The 14,381-nt window shown below is 46.8% G+C and overlaps 1 protein-coding gene across 1 annotated transcript in view; it reads left to right on the forward strand.

Annotated features, from left to right (window-relative positions):
* NPM3 (nucleophosmin/nucleoplasmin 3) overlaps positions 1 to 13,720 on the forward strand; it is a 328,347-nt gene extending 314,627 nt beyond the window's left edge. Inside the window, exon 5 of the mRNA XM_069611627.1 lies at positions 11,711 to 13,720. Coding sequence (XP_069467728.1) covers positions 11,711 to 11,823 — 113 coding nt within the window. The 3' untranslated portion in view covers positions 11,824 to 13,720. The remainder of the gene's footprint in view (positions 1 to 11,710) is intronic.
* The last annotated feature ends 661 nt before the right edge of the window (positions 13,721 to 14,381 follow it).

A 14,381-nucleotide genomic window follows, 5' to 3' on the forward strand; every position in this document is an offset into this window, starting at 1 on the left:
ACTGTTCTCGTTGTTTTGGCTCGTGACTTGTTCATATTGCTTCTATTGTATCTTTGATGTTCTCATGTGAAGCGCTTTGGATTAAAGCGCTATAAAATTTAATAAAATACAAAAAAGCACGTATCAGTCCAACATCACATGGGTCACACATGGCAGTCATGTCAATGTAGTTTGAACTGGAAGGCAATCATGACACATCACCCAAGCAACATACACATGGCCTGGACACACCCATCACCACTCACCGGCCATTGTCTCATTTTTTGGCAGGTCTCCCATGCCTTGGACCTGCTCCACTGTGATGAAATCACCAGCGATCTCCTCATGTGCAGTGAGTTCTTCGTCCTCTGGTGGTGTCCCACTGCCAGTCACCAGAGTAGAGGTGAAAATTGCACCCAGCTTGTCTTTCGCTCGGCGTCAGAGGTAATTCCAATGCTTAACGTCATGCTGTGTAGAATTTTGCAGCCGTGATCCCAAGTGTGTCCAGTTCCTCCTCACAGAAACTCCTTCCTTGATGTGTGGTACTTCTGAGCCGTATCTGGGGTACCAGCCTGTTTTGCTGAAGCATGCTTCTTCCTCTTGCGTGGTGGTGCGGACCCTGAGTGGCTTGTGCTGCTCTGGTCAGTAGGGGCTGAAGTGCAAGTGGACTGGTCAATGGAATCAGGCAATGATGTGACAACCGAAGGTCGGACTGCAGGTATTCTCAGCTGGGTGCTGTTGACAGGACCCTGCGCCGCACCTGCCTTGGTGACAAGGGCCGGGGCCAATCTAGTCCTGACTGGGTGACCCAGAGCAGGGGTGGTGGTAGCTGCAGCTGCCCCTGCAGCTGCCATACTCTGGCTGCTCGGGACAGCAGATGACACTGCTGCTCCAGATCCACGTGTCCTGGTGACAGCAACTTGCCCCACACGTGCCTTGGTCTTCCGGACATGGAAACCGGCCATTGAGTCACCTTGTGCCTGTTCCGGACCACTGCAGTCTGGGCTGGCTGGCCCTGAGCCTGGGTGGTGATAGCCGCAGCTGCCCCTGCAGCTTCCACACCCTGGCTGCTCGGGACAGCAGATGGCACTGCTTGTCGGCTCTGACGGGTGCTGAGGATGTCAGCAGCAGCTGCATCTCCCTGACTCACTTGGGTGGGGGGGGCATGGCTGTCCCTGCATGGGCCTGGACACCTTGCCCTCGTGGAGCACCCTGGCCACGTTGCCCACCTTGGCCATCCTGGCCACCTCACCCACCTTGGCCAACTCGCCCACCTCTTGGAGGTCGCCCAGCTTTGCCTCCCTTACCACTTGTTGCCCTCCCAGTCATGGCACTGATGGACTAGCGCAATGGGAGGTACAGACAATTGTCCTGGGCAGTTGGAGTGAGGGGGCAGGGTACGTGATGGAAAACGTACCCCTGTCCTCCAGCAAGGCTGTATGTGGCCCCTGGGGAAAAAATAACTGGTCACACAACGCTCAGGCACCCAAACGTGCATGCGACCCCTCGGTAGCCCACGTGCGATGAAAAAACTTCCCGCAGTACGCTCTGGCACCCAGAAACACAACAAATGCGTGCAGAACGCGTAGGCTATGACATCAAATATGGGGTACGAGACACACACGGGCAACCACAGTGGGAAAAATGCCTACGCGACTCAGTCTGCCTGGAAAAATGAAGAAAAACACGCGCACATGCGTAGGCAACTCCCCCACCAAAACAAGAAGTACGCACTGCCACAGTAGGGAACAATTTGCTTGTGAACCCACGAAAATTATGAATCTCGCGCGTCAGTCTCCATGAAAAGCACGTACATTGAATTCCTACATGGACCTTTAACCCATACTGAACGCAACGCCCAATGCACGTCATGTAACTTGCGTGCTTATGGCCTTTCCTCTGATATGCTAACGCGCTGTTTCCACACGTGCAGAGTCACTCATTCTGGCTGGCCACGTGAAAGAACACAGAAGACCCACGCTCCTGCCCACAAGGCCGTTTACCTGCGTCCAACTGCCCTGAGCTGCCTCCTAGAGCCATCTGCTGCTGCCAGCCCACTATTTGTGCCTCTGCTACCCACGTGCCCTACATTTTGGTGTCTGCTCTGAAGCCATTGCCAGTGATCCTGTTGCTGTGACCACCTCTGCTGATCCTGAATACTCCCGACTGCCATTCCATTGATCCACAGCCCAGCCCCAGGACCACCCCTTCCTCAGGGAGGGTCGTGGGGGGGGGGTTTCCATGTCTGACCCATCTCCATCTGAGACAAGTGGCAACCCCCCCGGCAGAGAGGCAAAGGGCTGTCAGCTTCTCTTCCACAGAAGTTGGCATCCTGGTGGAGAAGGTCCTGGGGCATTATGATGCCCTCTTCTCTGGACCATCGCGACTCAACAAGGAAGGACGGAGTAAGATCTGGGCGGACATTGTGGGTGCCATCAACGCGGAGGGGGTGGCACCCCGCGACTACTGACATGTCCGTAAGCGTTGGGTAGACTTCAGGTCCAGGACCCGCAACAAGGCACAGTGCCTCCTCAAGGCTGGTGATGATTGAGCAAGGTGCCAGGGCCGGTTGACCCACAATGAGATGCGGGTCCTGGAGTGCATCGACCCAGGGCTGTACGCCGAGGTCTTGGATTTGGTGCTCCGTCTGGAGTTGACTGGTAAGTGTTCATGTGTTCTTGTCCACCATAGTGCATGTGCATGTTGAGGTGTGGCTGGAGTGTGCACCTTGATCTTCTGTCTGGCATGCCTCCTGTACAGATGTCTGTGTGCATGTCCCTGACAGTGCTGCATGTGAGTCCATTCAAGCGTGTTCCACATCAATGGTGTGTGTGTTGCAATGCGTGATGTGCACCGGCATGTAACAACGCGCACATGTTTGCATACCTGTGTCTGGACTGGGGCATGTGAGTGGTGTGACACATGGGTTCTTATGTCAACATCATGTCCATGCATGTTGTGCGTGTGTCTGAGTAGTGAGTGTCTGACTGCACAACACTCGGTGCGTATGTTACTTGAGTTCCTGATTGGTTATTTCCTCACGCTGCAAATTTGCACTCTAGTACACTGTGACGTGATATCTCCATAGCCTGCCGCATGACTGTCAGGTGATGTGTGTGAAAGAGATGTGTATGTCACATGATGCGTGTGAGGTGATGCCACAATTGTGATCTTGTGTCAGTGCCTTGTCCATGGGTGTGGATGTCTGTTGTGAATGACAGACATGTTTGTGAATGGCACTTCCTTGTGTGTATTGGAGGGTGATGATGGTTGTCACCTTTGACAGTGCCACTGATGTACATTTGCATTGTGACAGACACACATATGTTCAGTAGCCTGATGTTTGTGTTCCATGTTTCCCTAGCCACAGCGGCGATGAAGGAGGAGGGCGGAGATGGCGCTGTGGAGCCCGGCAGCAGGGATGCCTCCACCAGGCGTAGACGCAGGGCCCAAACATCCCCCCAGGTACCAATATCTTCCGGGAGTGAGGAGACTGGTGCCGCGTCCACAACAAAGGCCGCAGCTGCTGAGGGAAGGCCCAAGAGGGTGAAGTCGGTCTTGGGCTCCTCGGCAGCAGGAGGGACAGGTGAGACCAGACAGGGGCAATCCGATGCAGAAGACAGTGGGGAGTCATCCATGTTGGTGGTGGACGAGGAGGAGAAGGAGGAGGCCACATCAGCCAAGCACATGGGGCCCGGCCGGGGTGAGGAGGTAGGTGTGACTGGTGCAGTCCAGGATCAGGGGCCGGAGGCAGTGCAGGTCACCGTGGAGGGGCCTGTGACTGTTCTTGTCCCTGACTCTGCAACTGCATCAGTATGCACCTGTGGGCATGCCTCAGGCCGGACCCGTCCGCAGGAAGCGGATGCATCCATGGATACAGATTTTCCACTACCTTCCAGTCCTGCCTCAGGAAAATAGACAGAGAATTCGATGATGCCCTGGCCGAAACTCTTGGGGGAAATGGGGAGTCGTAGGACTAGCCCGCTGCCTTTGTAAATAGTTCATTAGGGTTAGGTTTCCTTTTTTAAATTTGTTTATTTGGAGTTCATGGACTTTGCTCCGCATCTTGTATAGTTACTTCATTTGTTTCTTTCGGATTTGAATTTATGTTTTGGGATCAATATAATTATATATAGTCGGACCAAAACGTTTTGGGGATGTTTTTATTCACCATGGAGAAATGTTTTTTTTTTTTTTTTTTAATTATTTCAGTTTGCAATTTGAGAGGCATCATTGGACATGGACCACTTTTCTTGTGTTTTTTATATATTTTTTTTTTCCATCAAATTTATTTTTCATTTTCATTTGGATTATATTCATGTTGATTTTACTGGTTGTCTTTTATGTTAATACATTTTTATACCTTGCAATCAAAGTGGTGTCTGCTCTCAATGGTTTGGTGCATGTCTCAGTCTTCCTTGGCTCAGTTAAGTGTCCCTGCTGTTGAGCTATGTTGTTCATGTTTGTGCAAACATGCATGTGTGAATTTGTGATTGCCATGCCGTGGGGCATGTACTGGGGGAGTACAACCAATGGATGGGTGTTGTGGTGCACTGTGGGGGGGCAGCGTGTGGTGGCATTTTAGTGGACATATGCTACATGATTGCATGTTGAGCCAATATGTTGGAGGGGTGAGGGGGACATGAGTCGGGGCCTGCCTTCAGGTTTCCATCACTGATGAGAGTGGGGGGGGACATGGGTCGGGCCTGCCTGCGGGGTATGGTCATGGGTGGGCTGTCTGCGGGGCATGGTCACGGATGGGGGGGGTCCCTTGTGGTGTGGGTTGCCTGTGGGGTATGGTCACGGGTGATGGGGGGGGGGGGTTCTTGTGGTGTGGGCTGCCTGCGGGGTATGGTCACGGGTGATTGGGGGTCTCTTGTGGTGTGGGCTGCCTACGGGGTATGGTCAGGGTTGGTGGGGGGGGTCCCTTGTGGTGTGGGCTGCCTGCGGGGTATGGTCACAGGTGGGCTGCCTGCGGGGTATGGTCACAGGTGGTGGGGGGGTCCCTTGTGGTGTGGGCTGCCTGCGGGGTGTGTTCTCGGCTGATGGCAGCACGTGCAGCCCTTTCCATGCGATTTGGCTGACGTGAGCGGGGTACACAATTTTGCGGGGGTACGCGCGGCCCTTTCCACGTGATTTGACTGGCACGAGTGGGGTACGCTCAGAATTTTTCACGCGATTACGAAGGGTGGCTGTATGCTGGGCCACGGATGGCGCGGGGCCTTGCACCGTATTGACCATTTCACTGGCTTTTTCCTGCGCACGGGCAGTTTTTGGGGGCGTTACTAGCGCTGCTTTCTGTTCATTGCGCCACGGCTACTGGTGCGTCAGGAAATCCATGAATACGCGCGCCGCGCAATTTCTGGTTCTAGCTCATTCTAGGCGCGCGGCGCTTGCTCTGCTTCTGCGTTGGATTCTATGAATCGGACCCTTAGAATCAGTTTGTACTACTCGGGGCCCTTGATAGAGTGGCAGAGCAGTCAGGCTAATCTTAAGTGGAAGATGTGAGCTGTAGGTAAGTACACTGAACCTAGCTACAAATGCACTTCAAAGAAACACACATACATTTATATTAAAATATAGATTTATTATATTTACACAAGTCACTTTTAAATACTTAATACAATAAACCAACACACACAGGTACACTTTTCAATACTTTAAAAGGGTCACTTCTTAGTTGGTAGTTGCTGAACGCGTACAATTGTTACAGGAGTTTGACAGTTCAATCAGTAAAAATGTGCACCCACAAAGGTAATTGCATTTAGTCAGCATACACATATAAGATAGTGATTTCTGGGAAGGAAAACAATTGGTTAGTGTTATCCTAGTAGAACTTCAGGTTCTAGAGGCAGTTTCCATGCACATTAAAGTCCAAAATGCAACCCTAGCTAAAAGGCCGTTCGGAGACCCTTAAGGTCTTGGAAAGCAGCAGAAGTCAAAGGTTCCTGTGGTTACTTTCTAGTCTCTAGGAAAGAAGATAAAGGCAGGCTTAACCATTGTTGGAGACCTTCAGGAAGGACTCGCTCAAGGGACACAAGCAGTGGTTTGTGTCGGAGGTAAAACAGGGTTCACTCCAACGCTCTGCAGCGACTTTCTGGAATAAGGCAAGCAATACCTTTTTCCCCACAGTACCTTAGGTGTGAAGAAAAAGTTTGTGGTGGAGGCTCTGCGTTGTAGTACCTCTGGACCCGACCATCGGATTCCTTGGTTTGATGACGAATAGATGGGATCTCTCAGCAGCAGTCTCGAGGGAGGATCTCTGGCATGGGTTTAATCAACTTCTCTGGTCCCTCTGCGGTTTTGGCACTTTTTATGCAGCAAAAACAAAGGACACTCTGGAGTCTAGGCTGGGACACCCAAGGATTCCTGCCAAAGGCACAACACACACACAGGTCTCCCCCCCCCTTCCAGAATGGCCGAAGGACTAACAAACAACAACCACGCTAGTAATGGCGAAAAAAGAAGGGAGGCCCCAATTTAGTACTTGGGTGCCACTATTGTGCACTGCCAATACTGCAATATTTTTCTCTGCGGTAGAAAAATCACACAATAGCTGGTAGAACATGGCCACTGCCACCAGCAATAACTAGGAGATTGTTTGTGACTAAAGAGTCACAGGAGCAGAGATAAGGGGAATGCTAGGTATCCCTTTGGCACTCCACATACGGTGGCTTGTACCAAACTCTTAGACTATAAAGTTTTTGGGAGAGATACTAAGAACTGTAGTTGCTCTAGGATATAGACAAATTATCTCAAAAGGAGGATCTTAAGGGTCCCCAGTAACACTGCTCATAAGGAGCTGTGTGCTGCAATAGTAAAATACAGATCCCTTTAAGAGTTACGAAGAGTAGAATTCCAAAACACAGAGCCCATAAGAATGAATGCGTGGAAAAAGGCTCCACTCATTCAGGATTTCAGAAAAAGAGCCAGAAGTCCAGCAAAAAGTGCTGGGGGTCTCACTAGGCGAGGAGATGCAGCATACACATGATGAATCTCCCTAACACAGGTAGTTACAATGCCTGGAGTAAATAAATATGTATGGTTCGAAGAAAGGTAAAGCCTTCTTGACTCTGTGGAATTCAGGGGAAGGAATTGTAGCCCTGGACTGGAAACGTAAGGTGAATGGTGACATTGAGAAGGACAGGCAAGAGAATACCCGAGGTGAATTGATCCCAAATCTGAAACCTGTAGTCTTACAAGTAACAGAGTGAGAGTCAACTTTGGACATAGGGTTGTGAAACCTTGTGGAACTTGGATTATTCTTTTATTTGCGCACCTTTTAAACATCAATGGAAAATTGGAAAGCCTTCTGATGGGCAAGTGAAAGACTTTGTCCCTTTGCACGTTTCCTTGAAGTGTAGCTTGTAAGGGTCAGGATAGGATTTTTGGACATTCTGATACTAACATCTTTTAGTTTTGTTGAGGCAGGGAAAACCCTTGTAGTGATAGGGCGAGAGAGGTCTTTCTCCAGCCCCTCTTTTTACGTTCATTAAAGTCTATAACAACCAACTGAATAACCCCTGTGTCAGAGTCTTACTCCTGATTCAGACACCTCTCGGTGGAACTGATAGTCTCTGCGATCAACTTTTGTTGCTTCTCCAGCACACTTTTCTTTCTCTTGCTTTCCGTGATCCTTTTTTCCATTTGGCTTTCGCAATAACCTTTCTTGCTACTTAGATAGTTATTTGCAACCTCTTTCCAGGCCTTCTCAGGCGCACTTGATAGGGGTTTTCCTATGCCCCTTTCTGTGCTTGTATTCTCATCTGTGGGTGTCTTTCTTTACTGGTTACCCCCCAGCTGTATTGATGCATCTTCTAGGCTTTTCACCCCTGGTTTGGGTAGCTCTCTCCATGTATTGCTCATACAACGACTGTCTGCTCAGCCCCTCTCTTCTAGTCTAGGCTTTTCGCTTCTTAGAGGAGTTTTCAGTATTTGATAACTCATTTTGAGTACTGGGATGAGTCTCTTCTGATAGATATCGGTATCCTGTGGGCCTCACACTTCTCCTGGTACTCCAGGTACCTCTTCCTTGGTAGGGACCGGTGACTGGGCTCGGCTCTCGCTGTGAACTGCGTTCTCTGCTGCTTGGCTTCGCGCCAGAATCCTGCTTCATACTATCACTGCAGGTGTGAAGGGACCCTCGCTTCCTGTATGGGTGGTATCTGCGTTGTTCCTAGGGCGCCCTGCCCACCACGTGCAGTCACACCACCACCAGGTTGCTTGTTCTCCTCTCGGTAGGCGCGAGCCTCTTCTCATTTCTGCATGCGCGGGTTGTCCAGTGTCTTGCCCTACGTTCTCTCCCGCTCTTTCTCCAGAAGTTGCGGGCTCCACGACTAACTTCAGCTCCACCTCCAGCCAGTGTAATAATGTTGGGGGCTTCCCCTGCGCATCAGGCTTCACCTCCTTTTCTTCCTCTTCTGCACAGTTGTATATGCATCTCGCATTAGAGATCCCTTACTTTTCTGGGGCCATTGGGTTTCATCTTGCATTGCTTTCAGCCAAAGATGAGGATGCCACATTTGCAGGCTTATCGGGTAGTCCCATGTATGCAATTACATTCATTGGTGTAGGGAGTTCCTCACAGGAACGTGATTCTTTGTCCGCAAAGTGAGTGTCTCTCCTGGTGAGGTCCCACTTGCCTCAACCCCTAGGGAGGTTTTTATGGAGTAGGCTTGCCTCACAAGGGGTTGGTGGGGGCGGGAGGGCTCCTCTTTGAGGGAAAAGGGGCAAGTACCTGTGATTCATCACATCACACAGTGAAGCACACAATAATTCTGCTTAGACCGGTAAGTACAACAATACACTATTTATTATAGACTGAAAACGCACTCGGAAAATGAATCAAGCAGGTAATATTACACAACACTCTGTAATTAAACATATTTGCAGTCACCTTTGATTTGTAGAAATGCGTTCAATTCACTTAAACACCTGAAAGGAAGAGAAGTAATGTTGCAGTAAGGAAAACCAATTCGCAAGAATAATACCCTATCTTTATAAATCCAGTCCCTATGTTGAATGGGGTCTTGTACCCAAAAGACACCAAAACTTTATCAGGAGAGGGGACAAAGGTAGAAAGGTTCTAGTGGTGGTGAAAAATGTTCCAGAAGACTTCAAGACTATTACAGGTAAGTAAGATGCTTCTTCTCTTTTAGAACAGCTTTTATTACAAATGTTTTAAAAGTGATGGAATAAAATAAACAAAAGTTTTATTCTAATGTTTATTATAGGGGAGACAGGGGTGGCTGTAACCGTTGTGAATACACCCCTGGTTTGGGTAGCTCTCTCCATGTATCACCCTTTCTCCGATTTTCCCGAGTGATTAGGTGGTTGACTGATGGTGGCTTGGAGGTAGGTTTTTGCCTGCCGGTGGATCCAGTAGAGGAAGCCCAGGAGCTGTTAGTGCAAGGCGGATTCCGGTCGGGTCAGGAGCTGAGTGCAACCCTTTCCGATGAAGAAATTGAGCAGGCATCATCAAGGCCTCTTCAGGACACACTACCAGACAGAGGAAAGCTGATTCCGGTGATGGTCACCGCACATGGGTGACAGCAGGCATCTCTCCAGTCATGATCGAAGTAGACCTTCCAGAATGGAATCCCCTAATGCAGGGACACTGAAACTTTGCAGGAAGGTGACTTGTAGAATGAGCTGGCGGCCATTCAAGTTTTGAGAGAAAAACGTGGAATGGTGAAGCTTCTGGCACTTTAGCCCAATTCCGTATGGTCCGGGGACGATTCTGAGAGCTCGGGAATACAGGAGCATGAGAAGATGTTGAGACTTTTTGGTCCCACCAGTCCAAGGATTGAAGCACTGCCTGGGTCCTTCTCAGATCAAGTAGCCAGGCAGAGCTTTACCGGGGCAATTGCAGGAAAGGTCCCCATGCAGCTTCAAAAGTTGTCCACGTTTCTTCATCGGCTGCATGGCTACCCAGGATACTTGTCTCCAACGCTGATCTATTGGAATAGTTGCAGGAGTCCTCTTCTTATCACAAATCTAGGCTCATGGTAAAGAACAGCCCACCAATGGTAAGGATCTGCACCATTCATTCTGCCAGCAGTGGTCCAATCCGGGACCACTGTGGGTTTCGCTCATTCATACTCTCTAGTCTTTCTGGCACCATGGTTGTGGACTACCGGGGCCACACACGCATAGCATGCATTATCCCACAAAAACAGCACCTTTCCAAGGCAAATGGGTGACCATGTTAGAGTTTTCCTGACCTGAGAAGGCAGGAAGAAGGCCAAGAAATAATATGGTCAAAGAACGAGCACAAAATCTCACGGCACAGTCATTTTAGGTCTGTGGCAACATTTAGCAGCCAGACACAGTAAACATAAATGTGCACACTAAAAATACTGCAAAGAGTGTAAAAATGTAACTGCTGCCACCGGCTTGTCTTTAAGCACATATAAAAGTAACTAAACAAATCCCAGTGTAATAGAATAGGGTAATACAAAAATATCCCCATGCACTGCATTGTAAGATGCAGTGTGCACTGTTAGAAAAGTTACCAAAACAGGTAAAAAGTCAAAGGCAAGCGTAGGGAGGATGAAGGGAGGATCAGTTTCCCCATTACAAATGAGCAAAAGGCCAGGGCACTTCTCTGTCATAAAACCAGGACAGGTTCAAAAAGAAAAGCAAAAAGTTTGGCGGTCCATAGAATATTGAGGGAAAGTTGCCTTACAGAGAAATCTTTCCTAACAGTTATGATCACATTTTTACCAAATCTGTACTTTATAGGTATGTGTTTTTTAAGGGATGTAAACTTCAGTAGTGGCCCTCCTTAATCCGACCTAGATTTACGCGAATCCAGGTCTATATAGTGAGCCCCTTCCCCACACCCGTGTATACACTTATCCTTCCAAACCCTGTAGATGTTCACTATGAAATGTGTTATTATTATGGAAGTTCATGGTCTGGGATATGTACATGAAAATGTGGTTTGGTATTTCTTGGAATGAAAACTGCCGCACACATTTTCTAAGCTTGGCCTGCAGTGACAGCTTTAGGTGGTATTGTTTCTGAGTATTTCTAGACCCAATGTACTGAACGTTTTAAAATAATAATCAGATGTTTGCATCTTCAAGATAAATGATTATTCATTATAATTATTTTATATGTGCTTTATACCAGTTTCTAAGCGCAAGCCTGAGATTCAAACCTGTGTTGCTATGGGTTGTCTTGCTTCCAAGACAAACGTGTTGCCCCTGAGCTATCCCTGCGGCCTAAAATTGTATGCGCAATGAATGAGAACTGTGATAATGACATTAGTTTCATTTGTAAAGACATCACCGAATGTACAAATAAAACAAACTGCATACATGCTTGAACCTACTGTCTCCTGATGGCCAAAGCCTATTTAGCCTGGATCCCCTTCTATCCTCTTTGCCAGGCATGATCAGCACAGGTATTTTTATTATGGGAGAGCTGCATCTTGCTCCATCTACTTTGTTATGCTGCTGACATGCTTTAGAAACCATTGTGGAATTCATTTGTAGTGTCTGAATCATCCTCTGTGCCTGGTGCGTGCATGAAAGCACTGGACCTCTGCATGGAGTGTTGAAACTATGAATCCCGGGGGAAATGGAACAGGGCATTGAAGATGGGTGGCAGTTTAAAGAGCTTGTGGAGGTTGCTTGTCATGACCATGTCACTGTATTTTGCTCATATGGTAAAATTGCTAAAATGATTGCCGGTAACATGTGCTGTCCCTTTTTATCCTTTACAGTGACCACTAATGCCGATGGGTTTAGGCAAGAGATCAACCAAAGTGTTGAAGATGTCCCCTCTATCCAGCTGCCTCAGACAATTAAGGACTCCTCTGTTACCGTTATTACCTGACTTTCTGATATGGATGTGTGAAGGCCTTTCTTGACACAGTTGTAAAATCATTCTAAACTGATTATTGAGACCACCTACAAACTGAAAAGTACTACAGAAACGTTCTCCTTTGGTTCCCTTTGCCTGCCGTACGAACCAGACAATGTAGATTTTTTTTTTTCATGGATAAGTAATGGGTTGTAGAGCGTGAGTGGAGAAAGTATTTTCAGTGTCTTGTTGTAAAACCACTTGCTTAGGCACAGCGCTGTTTATCTCATCCTCTTCAAATTTATGTTTAAACACTTTTTCTCAAGGAATCTTCACTAGACTTCGTCAAAATACAGAGTAGAGAGTGACATATTTCCAGCTGCCTCTAAGTAAACCATATTTTTGGTGCTATACTCTTTGGTATGAAAGGAGACAGACTTGTTTTACTGAACACATGGGGAGGAGGCCCCCTTTGTCCCTTGTCAAGGGCCTTAGAGAGTTTTCATTAGCCTTTATTGCTGCAGTTTGTCACTCCTACGCATCAAGGTTATGGTGGGCATTGTGTGATTATTTTTTTACTTGTTTATGGTTTGGTTATGTTGGTATCTGGAAGCCGCAAAGTTTGAATTTGTACTTGATCAGTAGTGAAGATTGAATTTTTGGGAATTTGATGTAATGAACAAAAGAAAATGATGGCAAAGAATAATCTTATCAGCCTAGACAGCCACGATAATTTCAGAACCACAATGGCAAAATCAAAGGTTTGGAAGCTGAAAATGGGACTTCCAATGTCAGTTAAAAGTTAGGTGCTTTGTGGAGCTCAATGCGATTACCTTCTCCCTTCTAGCAAGTTGTTATTTTTACTGACCAATCCTGTTGCATCTCACTCAATTGCCAGTCCTCTGCTGGGATTGATGCAGGATTTCACCTCCGCTTTGAAAATATTTCTTATTGTTTGGTTATTTTTTGGGTTATTTTCTTTATTCAAATTTCTTCAAAGACTGTTTGATGTAGAGTTAAAGTTTCCTTCCTAATGCTGATCAGGAATGTGCAAGGGTCTGCACCAGTTGCAATCTGTAGTAATGTGTGGTTTGCGAAGAAAAGAGATTTTGCACAAAACATGGTGATTTCTATTGTAGCTGATGGCATAAGGTCATGTGTGGGTGTTAAAATATAAAGGCAGTGGCTCTTCGATCAAGGAAGTGGATATTTGATTAACAGCATGGCCAGAAACTGTAAGCACCTTCTCTCCAACGTCTTACCTTTTTGAATCGGAATACATTTCAAGATCTGTAAACAAGTTTGTTGGCTCAAACCTTTTATCTTTGCCAGTCAATGTTACAGTTAAATTATATGGAATATAGTTTTCTATCCCTAAATGTACGCAAAACTGACTTCATGAGGGCACTTTTGTTTCATTTACCTCAATAACTATAGGTCGCTGTGCCTTTTTGGTGGTTGTGTAGGTTGTTTGTTGGGTTTGCAGGGAACCGGATGCCAAAAAGCCTTTATTATTGCTTGGCTCTAGAATGCTGCATGGATGGTGTAATTCCATCTTTACTCTTGGAGACGCCCATGAAAACTGTTCTGCCTTAAGTGTCGTCAAGCCAAAAGACCATGCTTTACGTGCAACGTTTTGCTCATATGAACCATACATTACGCATTAGGAATTTTCTTGCATTATGTATAGTATTGCTACAATAGGAATGATTACCATGTTTACTCAACTCTGACAATGTAGAACAAGTACACACCCACAAAACGTCTGTCTAGTTTTTATGAAGCAAAGTCAGAAGAAAAAGTTATCTGTTTTGCTGCAATTGCACAATTGGATGTTATGATGTTTGCAATTATTTAATTATAGTATTTTTTATATACAGCGTTTATATATTTGCAAATTGTTCAATAAATTGGTGTATTTTGAAGTCTACACGTTTTATTTTATCCTCGTAATGGGAGAGTGATTTGCTCAGAATATTCTGGTGATATAAAAACGTAACATGCAACTGGTGAGACGGGATGGTGCGTGAAATGTAATTTGAGAGTCAGTATTGCATTGATTACGAGGGTGAGAAATAATTTGGGATGCTACAGTTGGATGCCACAGCACAACTTGAAGATATTCTAACACATTTATTTTTAAGTCCAGGAGATGGGTTGGAAAATTTTGCCCATTGAGAATAATTGAATAGCATACCTACTATGCCAAGGGTAACCCTGTTAATATCTGGCCTTTAAATTGAAGTGGAAAAACCTACAAAAACACAGTTCTGATACGTGGCCTTAAAGAAATATGTTTTGAAACCAGGTTTTTTTATATAGCCATGTACCGCCGGCTACTAATTGTACATGAAGCAAGTTTATTATACAATTTGGGGGGGGGGGGGGCAGGGGCGGGTCTAGATGATTCTATAGAATCAAAATAACCTGAGCCTTTCTGAACCACACAAGTTGCCACATTATATACATATTTGCAACAGTTATAACACTCCCATATATTTTATTACAAGCCACCTTCCCTCCTTGCCTCCCCACCATTCAGATTCCCCTTCCCTCTCCCCACTTACTTTCTAATTGGTTCCTTTTTTGGG

The sequence above is a fragment of the Ambystoma mexicanum genome, chromosome 8, assembly GCF_040938575.1.
Source record: "Ambystoma mexicanum isolate Mex_15411 chromosome 8, UKY_AmexF1_1, whole genome shotgun sequence".
NCBI lineage: Eukaryota > Metazoa > Chordata > Amphibia > Caudata > Ambystomatidae > Ambystoma > Ambystoma mexicanum.